Here is a 24,521-nt window from a genome sequence, read left to right as displayed (position 1 = left end):
CGGCTGCCGGTTGAATAGCACCACATCTCCATCAATGAGGTGCCTCTCTACGATGTCACCATACTTGAGCTCTTGAGCCATTTTTTCTCGATTTCCATATTTCAAAAACCTGAATGTGCAACAATAAACATGATCTGTGAAAACAAAGCTCTCTCACCAAGTTTCTCCCTCTTTAGATCAGGATTCAATGTTTAACATGTTATTTCATCAAACCTAAGACGCCTCCGTTTTAATGTCACGTAGTTTTACATGCCAAGAAAAAAGCTCCCTATTAAACTATGACAGGGTGGGTGAGGTGACTCACTCTTGTAATCTCAGCACTTAGGGAGGCTGAGATGGGTGGACTGCTTGATCCCAAGAGATAGAGACCAGACTGGGCAATATGGTGAGACCTCGTCTCTACAAAAAATACAAAAATTAGCCAAGCGTGGTGGGGTGTGTGTGCCTGTAATCTCTTTTTTTTTTTTTTTTTTTTTGAGACGGAGTCTCGCTCTGTCGCCCAGGCTGGAGTGCAGTGGCCGGATCTCAGCTCACTGCAAGCTCCGCCTCCCGGGTTCGGGCCATTCTCCTGTCTCAGCCTCCTGAGTAGCTGGGACTACAGGCGCCCGCCACCTCGCCCGGCTAGTTTTTTGTATTTTTTTAGTAGAGACGGGGTTTCACCGTGTTAGCCAGGATGGTCTCGATCTCCTGACCTAGTGATCCGCCCGTCTCGGCCTCCCAAAGTGCTGGGATTACAGGCTTGAGCCACCACGCCCGGCCTGTAATCTCATCTAGTTGGGAGGCTAAGGTGGGAGAATCACCTGAGCACAGGAGATGGAGACTGCAGTGAGCCATGATTGTGCCATTGCACTCCAGCCTGAATGACAGAGTAAGACCTCATCAAAAAACAAAAACAAAAACAAAAAGCTATGATAAATTGATCTTAAGGTATATCCAGCAGGGTGTGGTGGCTCATGCCTGTAATCCCAGCACTTTGGGAGGCTGAGGCAGGTGGATCACAAGGTCAGGAGTTCGAGACCAGCCTGGCCAACATGGTGAAACCCCGTCTCTACCAAAAATACAAAAATTAGCCAGGTGCAGTGGCAGGTGCCTGTAATCCCAGTCACCCGGGATACTGAGGCAGGAGAATTGCTTGAACCCAGGGGGCAGAAGCTGCAGTGAGTCGAGATTGCACCACTGCACTCCAGCCTGGGTGACAGAGCAAGACTCTGTCTTGAAAAAAGAAAAAAGATATATCCTAATTTTAGAAATGCTAAAAGCCCTGAGAGCCTAGGTGACACAGGCAATGATCCACTTTATATATTTATTGTATTTCTGAGACAGAGTCTTGCTCTGTTGCCCAGGCTGGAGTGCAGTGGTGTGATCTCAGCTCACTGCAACCTCTGCCTCCTGGGTTCAAGCGATTCTTGTGCCTCAGCCTCCTGAGTAGCTGGGACTACATACGTGCGCCACCACGCCTGCTAATTTTTGTATTTTTTTTTTTTTTTTTTTTTTTTTTTTTTTTTTGAGACGGAGTCTCGCTCTGTCACCCAGGCTGGAGTGCAGTGGCCGGATCTCAGCTCACTGCAAGCTCCGCCTCCCGGGTTTACACCATTCTCCTGCCTCAGCCTCCCGAGTAGCTGGGACTACAGGCGCCCGCCACCTCGCCCGGCTAGTTTTTTGTATTTTTTAGTAGAGACGGGGTTTCACCGTGTTATCCAGGACAGTCTCGATCTCCGGACCTCGTGATCTGCCCGTCTCGGCCTCCCTAAGTGCTGGGATTACAGGCTTGAGCCACCGTGCCCGGCCTAATTTTTGTATTTTAAGTAGAAAAGGGGTTTCGCCATGTTGGCCAGGCTGGTCTTAAAGTCCTGGCCTCAAGTGATCTGACCACAGCCTCCCAAAGTGCTGGGATTACAGGTGTGAGCCACCAAGCCCAGCCATAATGATCCGCTTTAGACTTTAGTATCCATGGTATTTTGTCCTCCTGGATCCAATAACATTATAAGCCTGCGAACAAAGGAGAATTTCATGTATATTCAATGACTGAACAGAGCAAATGACATACCTCGGCTCACGGAAATTTAAACAGATATTTTCCACATGCCAAAATGTCACACAAACTGTATTCTGGATTGCATTCTGTGACTGAGTGTGACCACAGTGAACTTTGCCATGAAAAGGTAGTTAAATCCAACTATATTGGGAAAAGATTACCTTTTCATCTGTGTATGTCTCTGCTGAATGAAGTTTGCTCCTGGGTGAACCTCGGGGCCGTTTTGAACCAGTTTCCTCAAGAAACTGATGTTTGCTTTGTTTACCTGCATTAGGGAAAAACCACAATGTTACTCTCAGGTATCTAGAAGCTAACAAATGATAGTGAAATGTGTCTTAATCTTTACTTTCCTTGTACAGATTCTAGGAGAAAGAGAGGCATCCTGGGCAGTCTGCTGCCTATGGTCTTGAGTATAATGTGAACAATGGACTGGTAAACAAGCCCCCAGCTTCCAGTGTCAACTCAGCTGTTTGCTCACCGGGTAACACGGTCAAGTCCTTTCCTGGTGCTTGGTTTCCTCACTGGTAAAACGGGTAGGCTAGATTGATCTATAGGGACCTTCTGTGATCCTAGAAACAGGTGGTAACTCGATCTGCAATAACTTACTGGGGTCTTGTAAGGTTTAAAAGTTGTGACACCAGCACTACAAGCCCTGGTTTGCATTGAATGTGTTCTGCAACCTCTTAAACAATTGTCTTGTGGGACACCATTCTGGAGAAATAAACTCTTGGATCATTAGTAACTCAACTGAGGACACACGACGCAAGCTGACCAGGAACATCTATGATCTGGGCTAACTGTGAGTCTCACGGGTAAAGCCAATCAATATTCTCTTGTTAGCATGCCCTTCTGTTATTTAGACCTCAATTAAAAAAAAAAAAATGGATGGGCTGGGCACGGTGGCTCATGCCTGTAATCCCAGCACTTTGGGAGGCCAAGGCAGGTGGATCACTTAAGGTCAGAAGTTCGAGACCAGCCTGGCCAACATGATGAAATCCCGTCTCTACTAAGAATACAAAAACTAGCTGGGCGTGGTGGTGGGTGCCTGTAATCCCAGCTACTCAGGAGGCTGAGAGAGGAGAATCACTTGAACCCAGGAGGTGGAGATTGCAGTGAGCCAAGATTGTGCCACAGCACTCTAGCCTGGGCAATAGAGTGAGACTCAGTCTCAAAAAAAAAAAAAAAAAAAAAAAAGTAGTAGCTGGGCATAGGGCCCTGTAATCTCAGTGACTTTCAGTGACTTGGGAGGTTAAGGTGGGATGATCACTTGAGGCTGGGAGTTCAAGACCAGCCTGGGCAACATACTGAGAATCCCGTCTCTAAAAAAATTTGTTAAAAATTAGTTGGGCATAGTGGTGTGCACCTGCAGTCCTAGCTACTCGGGAGGCTGAGGTATAAGAATGGCTTGAGCCCAGCAGTTTGAGGTCACAGTGAACTACGAACACACCACTGCACTTCGGCCTGGGTGACAGAGTGAGAGTCTGTTTCTTAAAAAAAAAAAAAAAAAAAAAAAAAAAAAGCCTTTCTCGGCATGCAGCAATAGCCTTAAAATGTTCAAATGCTTTGACTCAGTGACTGTAAGGTTTTAAGAATAAAAACCTATCCCAAGGATATTAACTAGGGGTAATGTTTACCATTCAGTTAGTTTAAAATATGAGGTATGAACCAACATAGAAAAGTGTCTTAAGTTTTTTTTCTTTTCTTTTTTTAAGACAGGGCTGGGAGTTCAAGACCAGCCTGGGCAACATACTGAGAATCCCATCTTTAAAAAAATTGTTTTAGAATTTTTCACCAGGCTGGAGTGCATTGGCGTGATCTTGGCTCACAACCTCCACCTCACATGCTCAAGCAATCCTTCCACCTCAGTCTCCCCAGTAGCTGGGACCACAAGTGCCTGTGACCACTCCTGGCTAATTTTTTGTATTTTTGGTAGAGACAAGGTTTTCACTGTGTTGCCCAGGTTGGGTCTTGAACTCCTGGGCTCAGATGATCTACCTGCCTTGGCCTCCCTAAGTGTTGGGATTACAGGCGTTAGTCACCATGCTCGGTCAAGATGCTATTACTTGCAAAAAAGCGTTGCAAAAAAGTATAGCACATATATGAATATATACACATGAAGCCAGAAACAACTGTGGCTGCAGATGGTTTAGAGAATATATACCACCATATATGTATAAAACAAACTGGGAAGACACATACACTCATATAAACCAAACTGTGCGTCGAGTGGGTTACTGGGGACTTTCTACTGCCTGCTGTTTGCAATACCAAAATACAATGTAAAAGACTGAATTTAAAACAAAGAATTGAGCAGCTGAGTGGTCACTTACCTTCTCAGGAAAAGTTAGAATTTTGGCCACATGAACTGGCACAGCTACCTCATCAATCCGGAGGTTGGGGTCGGGAGAGATGACTGTTCTGCCAGAAAAATCCACTCTCTTTCCTGAGAGATTTCCTCTAAATCGACCTAAATAGCCAAAAACAAGTCATAGGTCCCCATGGCATACCATGGGCTGATGGGAATAATAAGAACAGAGAGACTGAGGAAAGCCTGTGACCTCCAATCAGCGAAGCTGGACAGACATTCTACGAAAATGAACCCAAGAGAGCAGGCCAGCTTCTGCACATCTTCTGGGAAACCTACCCTGTTTTCCCTTCAGGCGTTGGACAAAGCCTCTGGTCCACTTCTTTGGTGCCATGTTGAGGGGAATACCCGAGAGCTCACTGTTAATGTAGAGAGCACACTGCAGCTGCAGGAAATCCCAGTCCTCCATGATCATCTGGGTCTTGGCTCCTGAGATCCGATGCTAAAACCAGCACAGCCCGAACAGACACAAACCTGGTCAGTTTGAGTTTTCTCACATTTTCTTGACCAGAAGTTCTTGGATAGATATACTACGAAACTTACAAGCTAATGTGAGACACTGACCTTTTTAATAACATCGTTTAGGAAAATGATTTCTGTCAATTTCATTGTCAGATCATCTTCATTGGTGCCAGATTTCAAATCACTCACAACGGAGGGTCTGATACACAAAGGAGGTACCAAAAGTCGTGTGAGAATCAAATCAGATGGCTTTCCGGCTTCTGGGTTCATCAGAAGTAGAGGAACATCTTCAGCTGGGATTCGTTTAAATAAATTCAGAACTACTAAGGGATTCAAGTTTTCCTATGGAAACGAAGAAAGGCAGAAATGGAGATACTAAGTTAGTTTTCCATAGCTTTGGCAAGGTTTTCCTTCACCATGTTTTCTAACCTATCTGTCACTTAGGATAAGTGACAACAGAGATTTCTAAGGATGACATGCTATGCTGCAAGAGCCTTAAAAATGTGTATGTCTTTTATTCCAATTTTTCAAGCCAAAATTTCCACTTGTCATAATTATTCCCAGGGGTGTAACTTCAGAAATGAACACAAAAATTTAGCTACAAGAAAGTTCACAAAAGCTGTTTTTTTGGTTGTTATTTTTTATCCATGTGACAGAATAGGAAGGTAATAAAAATTGCTCTTAACAGCAAAAAGTTGGAAATAGACTGACAGTTTACTGGCTACATAAAATCATGGTATATCTATATGTGGAAAAGCAGCAAGCCATTGGAAAAAAAAAAAAAAAAGATACTAGACAAACATAGCAATTGACATAAAAAATGTTCATAAAATATTGGCAGCTGGAGGCTGGGTGCGGTGGCTCAGGCCTGTAATCCCAGCACTTTGGGAGGCCGAGGCAGGCAGATTACCTGAGGTCAGGAGTTTGAGACCAGCCTGACAAACATGGAGAAACCCCATCTCTACTAAAAATATAAAAATGAGCTGAGCATGGTGGCACATGCCTGTAATCCCAGCTACTTGGGAGGCTGAGGCAGGAGAATTGTGGGAGGCTGAGGCAGGAGAATTACTTGAACCTTGGGTGCAGAGGTTGCAGTGAGCCAAGATTTGCACCACTTCACTCCAGCCTGGGTGAAGGAGCGAGACTCCATCTTCGTCTCAAAAAAAAAAAAAAAAAAAAAAAACCATAAACAAAAACAGAAGAATTACTGGAGAGCTGTCAAACCTAACTGGACCTCTCATTTTGGAAGAGAGTGGGTGTCTAGGGGTGGGGTGGAGGTGGGGGAGGGAGTGTGCGTGTGACAGGCGGAAGGCGGGCGTGCATTCTCAGGCTCACCTGTGCCCTTCCCAGCAGAGGCTCCACTTCTTTATTATGTTCAATGGCTGTTTCAAAAGACTGAAGGAAATTTGATACAATGGGATCCACCACTTTTTTGTTGGTCTTGTATTTCTCATGAATTATCTTCAGTAATCCACACTTCTTTACAGTACCTATAAGGATTAATTTATTTACCAAGAACTAAAAAATTAGGTTCTCAGATTAGCCAGAGGTTGTAGTTTGGTTAACAAAAAGTACTGAAACTACTATAGCAGTGAAAGATGAGAGGTCCATTTCCTAATAGGACATCAGTTGTTGGGCTCTTAAGCCTAATTTATAAGGAGAAAAGCTGACTCCAGAACATTATGTAAACCTAATAAACTAAACAGAAGACAGTGAGTGAAAAGGGCTATCGTTTAGCCTTCTGTGCATTCCACTCACCATTAAAAGAGCCACAGTGATGGCAGATGTTTTTCTTTCGGCACTTGTCAGAGATTTTCTTCTTCAGTCCTCGCTTCTGAAGGTAGGTCAGGCCGGGCCTCTTTAGATAGTCCAGAAACTGCTTCTTCTCCTCTTGGGACAACATGATGTGGCAGCAGGTTTTGCAGATCATCTTTTTCAAATTAAGCGAGACAGATAAAAGCATAAGGGAGAATGAAAAATTCTTTTCTTTTAAAAATGCCATCGCCCTGTCTTGTACCCTTAACTGAGTGACCATACACACAGATCTGCAAATGGCTCTATACTATAGATATGCATAGAGAGGAAGCCTGTGTTCACCAGATGAGCAGTACTCACGGCCAGTAGCCAGACTTTGTTAACTTCATTTTTTTCTTTGTGCTATTCTGTATTGTCTGAATTACCACTATTGTTATTTTTTTAACAACACCTATCTACCATTTCTCAAGACAAATAAATAATCCTTGAGTGGCTTAATGTAGTGTGAGATGAAAATATTATGTATTTAGTATAAAAGAGTCCCCTAGATGTATCCCCCACCACTCACAGTTCCTAAATTCATTCTAGTGTCCCTGACCAATCACTCCAGAACTTATGTCTTGGAAATCAGCACCTGTGTGCTTACCTGTAAGATGCCTATGACTGCTCTGAAGTACCCTACATGAAAACATGGCAACTCCAGGTCGATATACCCATAGTGGCCTAGACAGTCAGCCAAGTTTTTCCCACAGGTTTCACATGGACGATCCTTCTCACTCGTACCCTTTGAAAAAAAGCACACCCAATGATCAACACAGACTGCTGGACGGGAAAGAGGGCCCAGCCATCATGCCTGGCCAGGTGACACAGAATCATTTCTTTTGCTTTTTAAATTTCCTTTCTGAGATCACTTCCCACTGTTTTTCTTTTTCTTTCTTAATTTTCATGACTCAGAATCAGACAGGTTGCTGACTAAAGGCTGGAGTTCTTGACCTAGTCTGATACGTGCAGTGGGAGTTGGGGAGATGGAAGGAAGCCCCTGCTCCTTTCAATCTGATAAGCCACCAGTTTTATCAGCAGGGCAAGACACAGGTACCGGGAGGGGTCAGGAGGCCTTACCATCCTATGGTCGAGCACCCCATATAGCAAGGGGGCATGTTGGTTGTCCTGGCTGTACAGGTTCTTACTCACAACTTGGATGTGTGCCTGCTGACGCATCTCCTCAGGTGACTTCATTCCAAAACAGATGTGGCTTCTGGAGTGGGAAGAAAAAGGTGAAAATTACAGCAAAACCTGTGACCAAAAATTTCTATTACATACATAGCCCACCATAACCAACCTATCCTTCCAACTATCTCCACTGGCTTTTCCTACCAGTATTAAATATATTCAACCCTCTCTCACTTTTCCTTCACAAACATCCCTTCATTTTACTGGAATCCAGTTTCTACTGTCATCATCAAAGGAACAGTGCTCACCAAGGCCACATAGACAACCTGCCTGCTGATGAATACAATAAGAACTTCCTCATTTTACCTCTGCAGCACTGGCAGCACCCTGCCCAATCTTGAAGTGCTTTTCTCTGGGTTTTGGTGACACCATACACTCTTTGAGTTTTCTTCTTCCCTTCTCTGGCTGCTCCTTATACAGTCTCTTCTGAGGTCTTTTCTTTTACTGCTATCCCTTAAATATTGGTGTACTGCACCACCTAGCATTACAAACTTCATCCTCTTATCTTCTTATCCTACACATTCTCCTGAGTGATCATGCCACTCACATACATGTTGATGCCTATCAAATCTATCTCTGTAGGCCAGCTACTGCTACCCAACTGGACGTCTGTATAGACACCTCCTGCTGGACAGTTCCACCTAGATATCTCACAGGCACTTCAAACCGCACACATTGAAAACAGACCCCAATACTTTTTCTCCCATATCTGTCCCTTCATTCATTTTTCCAACAAATTGGCTATTTCCTATGTGCCAGGCACCATCCTAGAGGCTGTGGATACAGATTAGCTAAGTCAGACAAGGTCCTTGCCAACACAGAGCTCACAGGTCAGGATGGGAAAGACAGACCACAAATAAACAAATATACAAATGTGAACACATGCAGAAGTGATGTAAGCAGTAGAGCCTGATGAATTACTTTATGTTCCATGGTCAGAAAGCCTTGCTGTAAAACTGACAATCAGAAGGAAGAGCATCTGAAGTGGAGAGAATGACTAGGGCCAGGATCCTGGGACTGACACGTGTTTGGCATTTTCAAGGAACCAAATGAAATCAGTATACACTGGAGCATAGAGAGCTAATGGTACAAGATGAAGTCAGGGAAGCATACAGGAGCTAAAGCATGAGGGCTTGGGAACTTTGGTAGGGAATTTATTTAAATAACGTAAATGCGGCCAGGTACAGTGGCTCATGCCTGTAATCCCAGCACTTTGGCAGGCTGAGGCGGGTGGATCACAAGGTCAGGAGATCAAGACCATCCTGAGTAACATGGTGAAACCATGTCTCTACTAAAAATACAAAAAATTTGCTGGGTGCGGTGGCACACACAATGGAAAGTTGCTAGAGGATCTTTTATTTTTTTTTTGAGACGGAGTCTTGATCTGTCGCCCAGGCTGGAGTGCAGTGGTATGATCTCAGCTCACTGCAATCTCCACCTCCGGGTTCAAGCGATTCTCCTGCCTCAGCCTCCCAAGTAGCTGGTGTTACAGGCATGCGCCACTGCACCCAGCTAATTTTTGTATTTTTAGTAGAGATGAGGTTTTACCATGTTGGCCAGTCTGGTCTTGAACTTCTGACTTCATGATCTGCCTGCCATGGCCTCCCAAAGTGCTGGCATTACAGACGTGAGCCACCACTCCCAGCCTCTGCTAGAGGATTTTAAACTAAATTGACAATACCCCTAATTTGCACTTTGACAGAAGCACTTGATCTGTTTTGTGAGAATGTATTACATCTGACTGGGTGCAGGTGTACAGGTGGGTGTGAAGGGCCAGTGTTGATGTGGAGCTACCATATGGGAGGATGCTGCATTCACCTAGGTAAGGCACCTGTTCTAATGAATGGCAACGATCCACACAGCTGCCCAAGCAAGGCATTCTGTATATCCATCTCAAGGTCTCTCAATCTCTAATTCTTTCCACCATGAATCAAGAGATTTTCCAGGAGAACTCTTATCAAGATACTCTCTTGTTGAAAATCCTTCAGTGGTTCCTCACTGCCTGCAAGATGCCTTCTTAACACAGCTTCAAGTCTTCTGCTTCCTTCTCATCACCTGTGCTCTCTCCCTCCAGTCTGCTCCTTGAAGAAAAGTTTGGTCTGCTTTATTTTGCCTGGACCCATTATGTGCTCTCAAAACCCCCTGGATCTACCCTTGTCATTGCACTTGTTGTACCCAGTGTTGATTTGTGTACTTTCTCCAACTAGATTAGGCAATAAGAGTTTTATTCAGACCGTATCTTTAACGTCCAACACTGGGAATAATGAGCAGTACCCTCCTCAGTGTCTGCTGTAAGAATGACGAATTCACGTTTTTTTTTTTTTTGAGACAGCGTATCACTCTGTCACCCAGGCTGGAGTGCAGGAGGTTGCCCACTGCAACCTCCGCCTCCCAGGCTCAAGTGATTTTCCAGCCTCAGCCTCCCGAGTACCTGGGACCGCAAGCGTGCGCCACCACCCAGGCTAATTTTGGTATTTTTGGTAGAGACGGGGTTTCGCCACGTTGCCCAGGCTAGTCTCGAATTCTTTAGCTCAGGAGATTCACCCGCTTCGGCCTCCCAAAGTGCTGGGATTACAGGAGTAAGCCACCGCGCTCGGCTGGATTCACTTTCTTGCTGACAACTCTTTAGAAGAAGCCACCGCCTAATAACGTGTTTCTGAAGGCAAAAGCCCGGATACAGCAACTTTATTTCTGACACTGCCATTCGTCGGGCTGTGGTACAGCTTTCTAGTGGGTAACCCCATCCTTTTGGTAAGCAACTACTGCCTTCGTGTCAGACGCTCTGCGGCTGACAGAAGATTGCTCCCCTCACTGCAGCAGGGGATAGGTTCGCTGAAGAACAGGGATCATCGTATGACTTCAGGAGAACGTGAGCTTTGGCCCAGGGTGCACAAATCATTAAGGCTCAGGCCACTCCGATTTCTCCACCCAAGTCCAGGGACCTCTCGAGGTGCTGAAATCCCCTCAGCCTAACCAATGCTCTTTGACCTACGCTGGTACTTCCGGGCGCTGGTCACACCTATGGAGTAGTGGCCTTCCCCTTCCCATTGTACCCCATCTCTGACCCTCCAACACCCCGGACCGCTAACCTCGGACCCCTTGCCCTATTTCTCAGTCCTTTGGCCACTCTTTCACCGTCTTACATTTTCTTGGCCACATCCGTCTCCCGGAACTGCTCCTTCACCATGATGACGGCTGCCGGGATGTCTCCTTGCCACTCGGGAGGCCAGATTAGAAAAACGATGCCCCGCGCACCTCCTGGGGCTGCTTCTGGACTCGCCGCTAACACATCTGCGGTATCCTCTCGGCCACCGTAGAGTGCCCCACGTGTCCACTTCCTCTTCCGCTACTCGCCAGGGCGTCTGTCTGTCAAGAGAGACTTCCGGCACGCCGTTTTTTTTTTTTTTTTTGTTTTTTGTTTTTTTTTGCCCTTTCCTCGCACCGTCACCTGGTGGCGCTTCCTGGAAACCGCACCGAGGCCTTCGCTGTATTTTAAAAATCCCATTTATGGTCAATTTCTCCAGGTAATCAGACACCTGCAGAGAAGCTGCATGTAACTCTTTGCCTCAAGACTTTTAGACAAGCAGAGGGTCAAAACTTGCATAAAATGGAAAATCATCATCATTAACATCAGTACCATCTAAATTAAGAGCTTCTAATTGTTTAAGGGAAGGTGGAGGCTGAAATGAACCGGCCCATCCAACAGAGGGCACTATCTGGAGGACCAACAAAGGAAAACAGAGCAGAAAATACGGGCGCACATGCGCTTCCAGTTCATGGAGTTATTGGGGGAGGGGGGGGAAGAATTAAACTTATATTCTTGATTACAAAAACAGCTGAAAATCTGTTAGAGCGAAAACAGCCATGGTGATCTACAGAAGAAAAGGGAGAATGGAAAGTAAAGATCATTCATGTCTTGAAATAAATTGTCTATAGTCCGTGACAACCTGTGAGAGGTGATCCTAGTGTGATATATTAGTGCATGAGCCTAGCAAGGAAATCACATCACCACAGGGCTCAGCGCTATACAACCTAGAACTAAGTCCTCATTATTTGTCAGAAACTCAAAACAGAACTGAACAAAAGTGTTTTAACAACTTTCAATTTTAAGAAGGGATGCTCTCTCATTTTCAGACGCCATGGCTCCTCACTAACAAAACACAATGTCACAGACAAAAAACAAGGCATATCAGGTTTTCCTAAGTTATTTCAGTACTCCATCACTTAAAAATGGAATAATGTTAACAATTTTTTTTTTGAGATGGAGTCTCGCTCTGTCGCCTAGGCTGGAGTGCAGTGGTGAAATTTCGGCTCACTGCAACCTCCGCCTCCTGGGTTCAAGTGATTCTCCTGGCTCAGCCTCCCAAGTAGCTGGGACTACAGGTGCCTGCCACCATGCCCAGCTAATTTTTGTATTTTTAGTAGAGACAGGGTTTCACTGTGTTGGCCAGGCTGGTCTCGAATCCCTGACCTTGTGATCTGCCTGCCTTGGTCTCCCAAAGTGCTAGGATTACAGGTGTGAGCCACCACACCCAGCTCTAATGTTGACAATATTATACCAACAAGGTTTGGATCGCGAGTGACTTTTCTAGAGGTTAAGAGCAAAAGTTATGAAATCACAGTACCATCATGGGAGTCTAGCTTTCACCATTTGAAGTTGTGTAGGCGGCCAGATGTGGTGGCTCACGCCTGTAATCCTAGCACTTTGGGAGGCCGAGGTGGGCGGATCACCTTAGGTCAGGAGTTCAACACCAGCCTGGTCAACATGGTGAAACCCCAACTCTACTAAAAATACAAAAATTAGCTGGGTGTGGTGGTGTGCACCTGTAATCCTAGCTACTCAGGAGGCTGAAGCAGGAGAATTGCTTGAACCTGGGAGGTGGAGGTTACAGTGAGCCGAGACCACACGATTGCACTGCAGCCTGGGTGACAAGAGTGAAACTCTGTCTCAAAAAGAAAAAAATAAATAAATAAATAAAAAAGTTGTGTAGGCCGGGCGCGGTGGCTCACGCCTGTAATTCTGGCACTTTGAGAGGCCGAGGTGGGAGGATCACCAGGTCAGGAATTCGAGACCAGCCTGACCAATATGGTGAAACTCTGTCTCTACTAAAAAATACAAACATTAGCCTGGTGTGGTGGCGCATTCCTGTATATCCCAGCTACTCAGGAGGCTAAGGCAGGAGAATCGCTTAAATCCAGGAGGCGGAGGTTGCAGTGAGTCAAGATTGTGCCACTGCACTCCAGCCTGGGCGACAGAGCGAGACTTTGCCTCAAAGAAACAAACAAACAAACAAACAAAAAATATATATATAAAGTGTGAACTTGGGAAAGTTATTTAATAATCTTATTGTGTGTTAGTTTCCCCATTTATAACATGGATGAGTAATATGTATCCTGTTTCTTAGAGTCAGTGGGAAGGTTAAATAGCAAAATGAAGGTAAAAGTAATTAGAATGTAACAGTCACATTACAATCACTCTATAAATATTCTTCTGCCACAGCCTCCCAAGTAGCTGGGACTACAGGTGCGCACCACCATGCCTGGCTAATTTTTGTATTTTTAGTAGAGACAGGGATTCACCGTATTGGCCAGGATGGTCTTGAACTCCTGACCTCGTGATCTGCCTGCCTCGGCCTTCCAGAGTGCTGGGATTACAGGCGTGAGCCACTGTGCCAGGCCAACCAACTATTTTCTTAAGAAGGATAGTTGGTCACCTCGGGAGGCTGAGGCAGAAGAATCGCTTGAACTTGGGAGGCAGATGTTGCAGTGACCTGAGATCCCGCCACTGCACTCCAGCCTGGGTGACAGAGCGAGATGCAGTCTCAAAACAAAACGAAACAAAATAAAATAAAACAAAAAAACTAATAAAAAGAAAATAGTCGGCCGGTGACAGTGGCTCACGCCTGTAATCCCAGCACTTTGAGAGGCCAAGCCGGGGGCGGATCACTTGCAACTCAGGAGTTTGAGAGCAGCCTGGCCAACATGGTGAAACCCGTCTCTCCTAAAAATACAAAAATTAGCTTGGCGTGGTGGCGCAGGCCTGTAATTTTAGTTACTCCAGAGGCTGAGGCAGGAGAATCGCTGGAACCCGGGAGGCGGAGGTTGCAGTGAGCGGTGATCAAGCCATTGCACTCCAGCCTGGGTGACAAGAGCAAGACTTGGTCTCGGAGGGGGGGAAAAAAAAAGAAAAGAGGAAAGCTGCCCCCAAAGCCTGCACCTTGGACACCTCATCTGCACCAACATTTGGGAAATTATTCTTCTTGTTTCTCTGGAATATGTATATTTACATTCTTTACATGTCTGTTTCACGTTAAGGAAAATATTTCTGGAGCAACCAAATTTTTTCTTCCTTTTTTGGGGGGAGGGGGGAGGGCACGGAGTTTCGCTCTTATTGCCCAGGCTGGAGTTCAATGGCGCCATCTCAGCCCACTGCAACCTCCGCCTCCCGGGTTCAAGCGATTCTCCTGCCTCAGCCTCCCCAATAGCTGGGATTAGAGGTATGCACCACCACGCCCAGATAATTTTTTTTTTTTTGTATTAGAGACGGGGTTTCGCCATTTTGGCCAGGCTGGTATCAAACTTCTGACCTCAGGTGATCTACCCGCTTCAGCCTCCCAAAGTGTTGGGATTACAGGCGTGAGCCACTGCGCCCGGCCTCTAGTTTTTTTTGTTTTTTTGTTTTTTTTTTATGAGACGGATTTTCTTCGCTCCTGTTGCCCAGGCTGGAGTGCAATGGCGTGATCTTGGCTCACTGCAACCTCCACTTCCCGGGTTCTAGCGATTCTCCTGTCTCAGCCTCCCGAGTAGCTGGGATTACAGACATTAACCAACACGCCCGGCTAATTTTGTATTTTGTATTTTTTTTTTTTTTTTTTTTTTTTTTTAGTAGAGACGGGGTTTCGCCGTGTTGGCCGGGCTGGTATGGAACTCCTGATCTCGGGTGATTCGCCCGCCTCGCCCTCCCAAAGTGCTGGGATTACAGGCGTGGCCATCGCGCCCAGCCAAATATTTTTCAAACACTAATTTTGCATAAGGACCAAGATTTGCAGAAAAATACAAATTAAAGAGATCTTTTAAATGAAAAACTCATCATAAAAGTCTCAAAAAATAATACTTACGAACAATAAATTAGAATGGGCAATGTTAAGTACTTGAAATAACAAAGGTTTTAGAGTCAGGGTTTCTGCAGCTTCCCTAGCTGTATAAAGAGGAGACTGTTAGAGAGGATATCCTAAGATGCCTTCCAAGTTTACCCACCGCTAACTCGGAAGAAGGCAATTTATTTTATTTATTTATTTATTTATTTATTTTATTTATTTTTTTTTTTTGAGACGGAGTCTCGCTCTGTCACCCAGGCTGGAGTGCAGTGGCCGGATCTCAGCTCACTGCAAGCTCCGCCTCCCGGGTTCACGCCATTCTCCGGCCTCAGCCTCCCGAGTAGCTGGGACTACAGGCGCCCGCCACCTCGCCCAGCTAGTTTTTTTTGTATTTCTTAATAGAGACGGGGTTTCACCGTGTTAGCCAGGATGGTCTCGATCTCCTGACCTCGTGATCCGCCCGTCTCGGCCTCCCAAAGTGCTGGGATTACAGGCTTGAGCCACCGCGCCCGGCCGGCAATTTAAACTAATTTGGTTTACCGGAATTCAAATACGTACAATTCAACATAATAAATTGAACTGAAATTGAACACCTGCTTGCGTAAACCTAGTCGGCTCCAGTTGTTCTGCCTGCGGATTGGCCAGTCTAGAGTTCCAGGGGTGTGGCCAAAGGTCTGTGAGGCGGGGCCGTAGGCAGCTTCAATCAGGCATCGCCGCGGTCAGCCTCGCGGCGCGGCCACGCCCCCACGCTGGCGCTTCCCGGGGTCCTTCCGTGCGCGTTGATATGATTGGCCGGCGAAGAGTGGCTCTCTTTTCCTCCCTGACTGTCCGGAGATAGGCAGCCATCATGGTGAGTCTCCCCGGGCCAGTGCAGTCATCTGCTGCGTATCCGAGCCATCCTTCGTCCCCGGGTCCCAGTATCTGAGCTATAGGCGCGCGAAGGCCGGTTGCTCTTCTCTGGCCGTTTCTGTCGGAGGATGGTGGTCGAGAGGCTTGGGGCTGTTGGCAGGGAATCCGGGCTGGCAGGCTGCGTTGCAGACCCGGACACGCTGGGCTTCGGGCTACAGCGCCTGGGCAGTGCAGGAACTGTTGGCGCTTGCTGACTTCGTGGAGCACAGTGGATGGGGGTGCGGGGCGGGATAGATGGACACTGGCAGGCACATCTCATCTGCAGTTCCAAATTGGGCTAGGTAGGCGGCTTGCAGGTGATGGTAGCCCAAGAGGTGAAGAAGGTGCCGGCAGCGCCTGGGCGAGTTGCGGCAAGTGAAACCATTCCCATGTGTAAGCTAGAAAACTTGTCAGCTGAGTGGATCTTCATGTTTCATACTGGGGAAACAGGCCCTGGAAAGGGATGTTATAAAAAGGTAGTCCTGCCCTTAGTCATGCGTTATTAGCTTCTCCAGCATCCGTTTTTAACCTTATCTGCAATCTTTTTTTTTCGCCCAAGAATTGAGTACCACTGATGTGGATTTAATTTGGTGTGGTTTCTCAAAGTGAAATGGAGAAACTCGAGCAAGTCATTTGCTGCTATGAAAGTCTTTTGTGCCTCCTTTTTGGTAAAATTGTTAGCGTAAATTGCTTAATGCCTACATTCTTTGTTAGGTATTAAGTAAAGGTGCAGTTCAGTCCTTCAGAAGGGAATACCGTTTTCTCTGATCTCTGCTGTGGCCATTCTAGAAGGATAGATGACATGCACGTAGTGAGTACAAGGCTTGGGTCACGTTTGTGCAAGACATGATAAACACAGTTCATTGAGTGTGACCTTTATATGAGCCACAGCAGTTTTTACCCCAGAGAAGTGATTCTCGACTCGGAGTGATTTTTCCCCTAAGGGAACAGTTGGCTAAATCTGGAGACATTTTTGATTGTCACAACTGGGAAAGGTGGGAAGTCCTTCTGGCGTCTAGTGGTTAGAGGGCTGGGATTTTTATAGTTATTCTAAAACACACAGTCCCCACAACAGGAATTATCCATATGGAAATATCAGTAGTGCTGAGGTTGAGAAACCCTGCCCCAGAGATACACATAACCTAGTGAAGTAAGTTTACAGATTCATGTAAAACCGTTATATTTTCTTGGTATTTTATGTATTTGTTAGGTGTATCCTGTGAATTTGGCCCTGCCGAGGGGGTTTTATTTACTTTAATTTGCTACATGATTCATGGCTACAAATTGGACTGCAGCATTCTAGGTCTTGAAAAATCACAGCAAGGCCAATAAAAGTTTGAGTAGTTTTATTAACCAGAGTGTATATGTTTTCAGAACGACACCGTAACTATCCGCACTCGAAAGTTCATGACCAACCGACTACTTCAGAGGAAACAAATGGTAAGGAAGGGCATGTCAATTTTTGCTTAATTGTCCTTTACTCTGAAGATGTATTTTATCATAGTGAACACTAAACTTGATATCTCCTTTTAGGTCATTGACGTCCTTCACCCTGGGAAGGCAACAGTGCCTAAGACAGAAATTCGGGAAAAACTAGCCAAAATGTACAAGACCACACCGGATGTCATCTTTGTATTTGGATTCAGAACTCATTTTGGTGGTGGCAAGACAACTGGCTTTGGCATGATTTATGACTCCCTGGATTATGCAAAGAAAAATGAACCCAAACATAGACTTGCAAGAGTAGGTGTCTTTTCATTTGTTCATCAGCTACTGAAGACCTATTTTTTTCAATGGCGTTGTGTTGTGAGTGTGGTAAAATGGGCAAGACCAAGCAATCTGGGAGACAACTCTGAAGGGATTAAGAAAAAGTTATTTGATAAAATGCACAGGTGGAGTACGGAGGTTCAAAATTGAAGTCTGGCATTTGAGCTGAGTTCAGAAGGGCAGCTGAAGTAGTGTTCTTGGAGTTGGGCTGGGGTAAGGGTTGTTTTCCAGAGGGGAAGTAAGGGAATGTGTTTGGAAAGGTAGCCTGGCACCAAATTCGTTTAGTTTGGATTAAGTCTGAGTCTGGGCTTAAACCCATAGGTAGCCAGGAACCAGGAAAGGTTTTTGATTGTATACTGAGTGTCAAACACTGCAGAGTGAACTATAGCAGTGATCTGGGCTAGCTCCCCAGTTTACATTCTAGTAAGAAGCATTACCTTGAAGTGCTTCTTTTGTTTGTTCCTTTAACTCACTTTACCCCATGCTGTTAGATGAACCTTCCCATAGGATAGCTGTGAGGGAAAATTCTGGTGATGTCGTAGATAGAGGCTGCACTTTTTTTTTTTCTTCTGAGACAGAGTCTAGCTCCCAGGCTGCCATGTAGTGGCGCAATCTTGGCTCACTGCAACCTCTGCCTCCCATGTTGACTCTTCTGCCTCAGCCTCCTGAGTAGCTGGGATTATAGGCATGTGCCACCACACCCGGGTAATTTTTGTATTTTTAGTAGAGACGGGGTTTCACCGTGTTGGTCAGGCTGGTCTCAAACTCCTGACCTCGTGATCCGCCCGCCTCGGCCTTCCAGTGTTGGGATTATAGGCGTGAGCTACCACGTCCAGCTGAGACTGCACTATTTTTTTTTTTTTTTTTTGAGAGGGAGTCTGGCTCTGTCGCCCAGGCTGGAGTGCAGTGGCCAGATCTCAGCTCACTGCAAGCTCCGCCTCCCGGGTTTACGCCATTCTCCTGCCTCAGCCTCCCGAGTAGCTGGGACTACAGGCGCCCGCCACCTCGCCCGGCTAGTTTTTTTTTTTTTTGTATTTTTTAGTAGAGATGGGATTTCACCCTGTTAGCCAGGATGGTCTTGATCTCCTGACCTCGTGATCCGCCCGTCTCGGCCTCCCAAAGTGCTGGGATTACAGGCTTGAGCCACCGCGCCCGGCCGAGACTGCACTATTTTTAACTGATTTTGCATTCATGTTCTCAGAAGGCCTTGCTGAGCTGGTGACATTGAAGCTGAGATCCTTGTAAATATTTGAAAGTAGTCTTTGTAAAGATACAGAAACAGTCTTGTAGGCCCCAGGAATAGCAAGTGCAAAGGTGGGCAGAGTGGCGATGAGTAGATCAGAATCTCCATGGTGTGGGGGTTGTAAAGGCTTCTCTGTCAGCAGGGAGTAATGGGGAGTTGCAATGGGAAGAGATCCCTCAGCCACTTGGGAGGTGGCTTGTTTTGGTAGTGCAAAAGAAGAAAAAAATAGTGATCTGTGAGCTCAAGTCTGGACAAGAACAGCCAGTCTCCCGAACTTCCTGTTCAGAGAGTATTGAGTGGACCATTTGTTTTCCTGTGAGGCTATTCTATACTTAAAATCCTTTGGTGATGCTTTCTGTTCTAGCAAAAACATGTATTGAATATACATGTAAAGTTTTGGTTTAGAAAGCTGTGTTAAGCGCAGACTGGGTCCGTTTCCCTACCAGAGTGGTGGGTAATGATTTTAATGTTTGCAAGTCACCTGGATGTACTGTTTTCTCATTCAGCATGGCCTGTATGAGAAGAAAAAGACCTCAAGAAAGCAACGAAAGGAACGCAAGAACAGAATGAAGAAAGTCAGGGGGACTGCAAAGGCCAATGTTGGTGCTGGCAAAAAGGTATAGTTCATCAAGGAAAATACAGAAACATCATTAATTGTAGGTCTTTAGTTTCTAGGAAAGAAGGAATTTTATTTATTTTTTAAATAACGTTTCTTAATGTTTTTTCTTTTCCCTCTTCTTCTGGATTACAGAAGGTAACATGTTTTAAGAAATTATGTAGCATAGTGTCTTAACCACCTCAGTAGAGTAGCTTGGCCCACCCCTTGTCACCTCACAGCACAATCTGGGGGCCACATTGGTTCATTGATCCTGGTGGGCACCTTTCAAGCCTATCACAAGAAGTTTTAGTTTTACTAATTGGCATAGAACCTTCAATGCAGAGCGGATCTCATTCCCTGTGATTTTACTCGTTAGTATGGACACTGGTTTAAGAAGCAGTTGGATCAATGTGGCCCGTGTTTTCCTGGCATACTGGAGAGGCAACTGAGATCTCAGGATTGCTTTCCTCTCCAGTTGGCCAAGACAAGTGATTTTAGCGTTAAGCAGCTTTTTACCAGCTTTGCTAGCTGTAAATAGTTGGACATTGTAAATCATTGAATAGAATTAAGGTGTTGGGTTGTTAAATTAACAAATAATCAAGTGTTCTGTGAACTTTTTTTTTGTTTTTTTGCTTTTCCTCTCTACTTTCTTGGATTTCTTGTTCATCAGAAATGAAGTGTCTGGCAGGTACTGAGATTGTAAGCACGGTGTGGGGATGCATCACCTTCACTGAGTTTGCTTTGATGATGCTTTGCATGTTGGCCTTTGGATGACAGTTTTATAGTATGGTCGATTATAATGCCAGTGCCATTTAGGCTGGTGCAAGAGTAATTGCGGTGGCAAAAACCGCAGTTACTTTTGCACCAACCTAATATGTTTTAAGATAGTATATTATGAGCAAAGGAGAAAACTTTTAAAATCATGTTTATTTTGGAAACTCCAAAATGCATGTTACATGTGAAGTAACTCACTGGAGGAAGGTGAGTGCTTTACTAAGTAGGCACCGTTTAACTTGCACTTGGGGAATGCTGTATCCACATACTTAGGAAATGGCTTCAGTTAACACTGGGCTTGGGAAGGGCTGTCCTATCCGAGGAGCAGTCCTCTCTGGAGCCATGAAACCAGCCTGGCAGCTCTGGTAATAAACTAGTCTGAAATCCGGCAAAGCCTCTGTCCTGTTTGGATACGTGCAAAGCTGCCTTTTACCATTTCCATTGCTTTTTATTACTTAATCTCCAACTTTCTGCCTGGTGTCTTTTTTTTTTTTTAAATAGAAAATTTTTGAGGTAATTATTCATATCAAAGTCTTTGGTGGATATGCTTTTTCCCACAAGCACTTGGTTAAAATGGCCCATTACCTCATTTATTTATTTTTTGAGACAGGGTCTCTCATCACCCAGACTGGAGTACAGTGGCATGATCATGGTTTACTGTACCTCCCGGGCTTGGGTGATTCTCCCACCTCAGCCTTGTAGCTGGGACCACAGGCATGTGCCACCATGCCCTGCCAGTTTTTTGTACAGACAGGATTTAGCCGTGTTGCTCAGGCTGCTGTTGAACTCCCGGACTTGAGCGATCCTCTTGTCTAAGCCTTTCAAAAGTGCTGGGATTACAGGTGTGAGCCACTGCGCCCAGCCTGTTACCTCATTTAAAACAAATTTTGTACATCTGAACAGTCTAAAATTGTAATGTGTAAAGTGGGGTAGGAGTGGGGTGGGCATAGTGGGATTTTGAATCAATGAGGGCCATTCTTCTTGTGGCATCCTTTTGCAGTGATTCCCTGCCAGGCAAGGCAGTAAACCTGGGATTGCCTGCCCAGGACTGTAATCACATTGACGTCCCAGCGCCATGGAGTATGTAATGAATGAACTGCCAGCACAACTACTCACTAACCGCTCCCTGTTTGTGAGGATTGTACTAGTTGAGAGAAGTTGCAAAAGAATTAGTCAAAATTTGTCCTCTAACCTAGGTCTGAAGGACATTTAACACATTGATTCTTCTCTTCATCCAGCCTTTGAGTCCTACGAGTTAGTGCGCTTAGCCTTTGAGTCCCACATGTACGGAGGAGCTACCTGTGGAGACCTGAGCCATCACTATTCCTGCTTCGTTACACTGGTGCCTCTCACCAGCACTGCTCTGAAAAGCCAGCTAGAAAAATCAATGCTTTTGAGTACATAAATTCTTTGGCTCCAAAGAAATGCCATAGCAATAGTGCTTTTAATTCAGTTTTGTTCAGATGTTAGAACTGGTATTTGTTGTTGCCTTTTGGTTGCAGTGGAGTTATATACTAAGTTACTTATAGTAAGGCATTAGTAGTCTCATTTCTGAAGAGCAATTGTATTTTTAGTTCAGCTAAATTGATACCTCTCTTTAAATACTAACTTGTACTACTTTTGTGGCTGTGAATGGTATCTTTTATTGAACTGAGGCAGCTTTTAAAAGACTTGACTGATGAGTTAGAGCACTCCCATTGAGGTTAAATTAGACTTGAATCTGTAATGATTCTCATATCTGTTCCTGATGTGTGTCCAGCACAGTGTTGCTGGGCAGAGCAGAGGGGCAGAGGCTCAGGTATGTACTTCATTGACCAGTGGGCAAGGCCATCCTGGGTACCACATTGGCTTAATGATCTCTTCATTGTGAAGTTGGGCCACCTTGTTTGCATAAGAACTACAGTAATCAGGCAACGTATTGTCAGAATTGGGAGGAATAAAATCAGTGAGTCTCTAAGGAGTGCTCTGTATACAATTGCAAAGAACAAAATGGTCAACTTTAAGGTACCTGATTGCATGCACTTAAATGCAGATTATTTTTGAGTTTGAAAAGGGACTATTAATGAAATCTTTCTTTTCCCTCCTTTCTCTTTTTGCCTTCCCCACCACTGATTTAGTGAGCTGGAGATTGGATCACAGGTATAATTCAAGCTTTTCATGTAGTCATGTAGATCACTAGACTACTTGGTGTACTGATGTAGCAGTTTAAAAGCAGATCATGTGTAGTACATTTAGAAGTAGATCTACAAATATTCTGAAGAGTTGTAACCTTTTAAAATATAGTGACATGGTTTTGTTTTTAACGTTTAGCAATATTTAGCCCATTATTTTTGTTTTATTTCTAACTTGAATGTTTGTAAGTTTTATTTTTTGATGCTTACATTGTGTTAATATAACATCAAAATAACTTGATATTCTAGGTTACTAATAATTGTGGTGCATGAATGTTACTACTTTTGGAATTTAAGACTTTAAAGAGTTTTAAAGGCAGTTGCTGACTAAACTTCTTTCTCTTGATTCACAGCCGAAAGAGTAAAGGTGCTGCAGTAAAGGCTACCTGTGTCCATTTTGGATTTTTCACAAGCAGATTAATAAACTAAAAACTTTCATGTGTCTGGTTGTTTGAAATGTATTTACGGTTTATTGGGACTGCTAGGAGGTTAGTCTGCTGATTTAAGTTGCTGCCCAAGTTCACATGCTCCATGAAGCATTCAGTGAAAACTTAATGTCATGGGGTGGTGTTTGTTTGCTGATTGGTTTATAGCTTAGGTGGGTTCATTGGGAGTCAAACTTGTAAATGCTGTGTAAGAACCATGGCCGCTCTGGATTCGGTGTAGTGGCTCACAGTAATCAACACTTTGGGAGGCTTGCGTGGGGTCATTACGCTTAAGCCCAGAAACTGGAGGCTACAGTGAGATGTTTTGTTTTTTTTTTTCCCCCCAGACAGGGTCTAGTTTCGTTACCTAGGCTGGTCTTGATTGAACTCATGGGCTGAAGCCATCCTCCCACCTTGGCCACCCAAAGTGCTGTACTTTGGCCACATAAAGTGCCGGCATGAGCCACCACGTCTGGCTAAGAGTGTCTTTAAAAAGTAGCATGTCTAGATAAACTGGAGAAATCTCAGGAAGCAGTAAAGAACTGAGACTTGGTTGGGCATGAAGGGGACCCAGGAGAAGCAATACCATGAAGGCAGAAGGGTTGAGGTTGCAGGAAGGAAGGGTGGTGGAATGTTGCGGAGAAAAGATGGTGAGAGCCCCTGTGTGGAGCACCTACAGACGGGAGGGCAGGGCTGTGAAGAGTTAAGTCATGTGGCTGGGCCTGCTGGCCAGGGAGTGGTTGGAGTTCTGATTTTGTATCTACAGAGGCTGTGTACTTTGGTTTGTAGGGCCTCTGGCCCTGTGGGTTCTCTTGCTAAGGAATCTGCTACTCCTTTGCTAGAACCAGGAAATAGCTTGCTAGTGTGGAAGAATGGGGTCTTTGATGTGATTGGCATTTTTTGATGAACAGTGCATAGAGGCTGAAGGTAATGCTAGGGGCAGTAAAGGTTGGGGTTCGAGATGCAGTTTGCTGTGACTGAGCTGGAGTGTGGAAGCAGAGAAGGCACCCTATGAGCAACTTGCGGAGGCAAGGTGGTGAGGATCCTGATAGTGCTGCAGGGACAGGATGGGACATGGAGCTGGGGTTGATTGCTAAGTTGAGCAGGGAGAGTGGAAGGAAGTAATTGAGTGAGTGAGAACTGAAAGGTAGGAAATAGTTTCTGATGTGAAGAAAAAGGGCAAAGCTGCAGAGAGCCTGAATGATTGAAGGTTGGCATCAAAGTCACAAAGTGGGGAGGCTTGTCTGTTGGACTGTGCTCAGGGCAGAAGTTGTAGTCTCTCAGCCGGTAGCCTTGGGAAGGGAGGTGGGATGAAACTCAGGCTCGGCCATGTTTTTCCAGAGGATCCACTTGGGTTGGGATATTAAAGAAAACGTGGCAGTCTTGCTGTGAGACTTGTTAGGCATAACATTTGGAAACTTGGCAAATTACACATAAAGGTGTGGATTTCCTACCTCTTGAAATATCAGAAGCAGCAATAGTAGCCCACCTTCCTGTGTGATGACAATTGGCAGGGCTCCAGGCTGGCTGCGTCTCTTGGCACAGGTATTTTCCAGTCTCCACAGCCTTTGCTCCTACAGCCAGCTAACACCCTCCTCTACCTGCCCTCTGGTCTTCTGTCCCTGCTGCCTGCTTCTCTTCCATCTAGTCCATCCGAGGGTTTTTTTGGGGAAGTCACCTGATACCTTGTTTGGGTTAATTTGCATTTAAA

The 24,521-nt window shown here is 45.2% G+C and overlaps 2 protein-coding genes across 7 annotated transcripts in view; one reads left to right on the top strand and one right to left on the bottom strand.

Moving 5' to 3' along the window:
- Positions 1-11,169, bottom strand: part of POLR3A (RNA polymerase III subunit A) — a 53,514-nt gene extending 42,345 nt beyond the window's left edge. The window contains exons 1-10 of the mRNA XM_050803362.1: positions 10,991-11,169; positions 7,737-7,872; positions 7,264-7,401; positions 6,621-6,792; positions 6,198-6,352; positions 4,965-5,204; positions 4,680-4,842; positions 4,366-4,502; positions 2,197-2,300; positions 1-109 (exon numbers count right to left, since the gene is read on the bottom strand). The exon at positions 1-109 is cut by the window's left edge and continues 33 nt beyond it. Coding sequence (XP_050659319.1) covers positions 1-109; positions 2,197-2,300; positions 4,366-4,502; positions 4,680-4,842; positions 4,965-5,204; positions 6,198-6,352; positions 6,621-6,792; positions 7,264-7,401; positions 7,737-7,872; positions 10,991-11,034 — 1,398 coding nt within the window. The 5' untranslated portion in view covers positions 11,035-11,169. The remainder of the gene's footprint in view (positions 110-2,196; positions 2,301-4,365; positions 4,503-4,679; positions 4,843-4,964; positions 5,205-6,197; positions 6,353-6,620; positions 6,793-7,263; positions 7,402-7,736; positions 7,873-10,990) is intronic.
- Positions 11,170-15,712: 4,543 nt separating this feature from the next.
- On the top strand, positions 15,713-22,820 carry RPS24 (ribosomal protein S24). 6 transcript variants are annotated; one of them, XM_050803563.1, is made up of 7 exons: positions 16,102-16,308; positions 17,207-17,272; positions 17,366-17,575; positions 19,349-19,459; positions 20,111-20,128; positions 22,332-22,353; positions 22,739-22,820. In XM_050803563.1, exons 1-5 carry the CDS (start codon positions 16,153-16,155, stop codon positions 20,114-20,116), a joined length of 549 nt encoding a protein of 182 aa, XP_050659520.1. In that variant the 5' UTR covers positions 16,102-16,152; the 3' UTR covers positions 20,117-20,128; positions 22,332-22,353; positions 22,739-22,820. The 6 variants fall into 6 exon arrangements, with proteins under 6 accessions (XP_050659524.1, XP_050659522.1, XP_050659520.1 ...); XM_050803564.1 differs by lacking the exon at positions 20,111-20,128; XM_050803567.1 differs by lacking the exons at positions 16,102-16,308; positions 20,111-20,128; positions 22,332-22,353 and adding an exon at positions 15,713-15,794.
- Positions 22,821-24,521: the final 1,701 nt, after the last annotated feature.

This window comes from Macaca thibetana, chromosome 9 (assembly GCF_024542745.1).
Source record: "Macaca thibetana thibetana isolate TM-01 chromosome 9, ASM2454274v1, whole genome shotgun sequence".
NCBI classification, from domain to species: Eukaryota; Metazoa; Chordata; class Mammalia; order Primates; family Cercopithecidae; genus Macaca; species Macaca thibetana.
This window is presented reverse-complemented; position numbering and strand designations above follow the sequence as displayed.

Bases quoted from the DNA above. Each gene is read 5' to 3' on its own strand.
- RPS24 (XM_050803561.1), top strand. From the start codon at position 16,153: ATGGTAGCCCAAGAGGTGAAGAAGGTGCCGGCAGCGCCTGGGCGAGTT. The intron at 17,273-17,365 runs GTAAGGAAGGGC...ATCTCCTTTTAG, and splicing joins TACTTCAGAGGAAACAAATG to GTCATTGACGTCCTTCACCC. The intron at 17,576-19,348 runs GTAGGTGTCTTT...TTTCTCATTCAG, and splicing joins CCAAACATAGACTTGCAAGA to CATGGCCTGTATGAGAAGAA.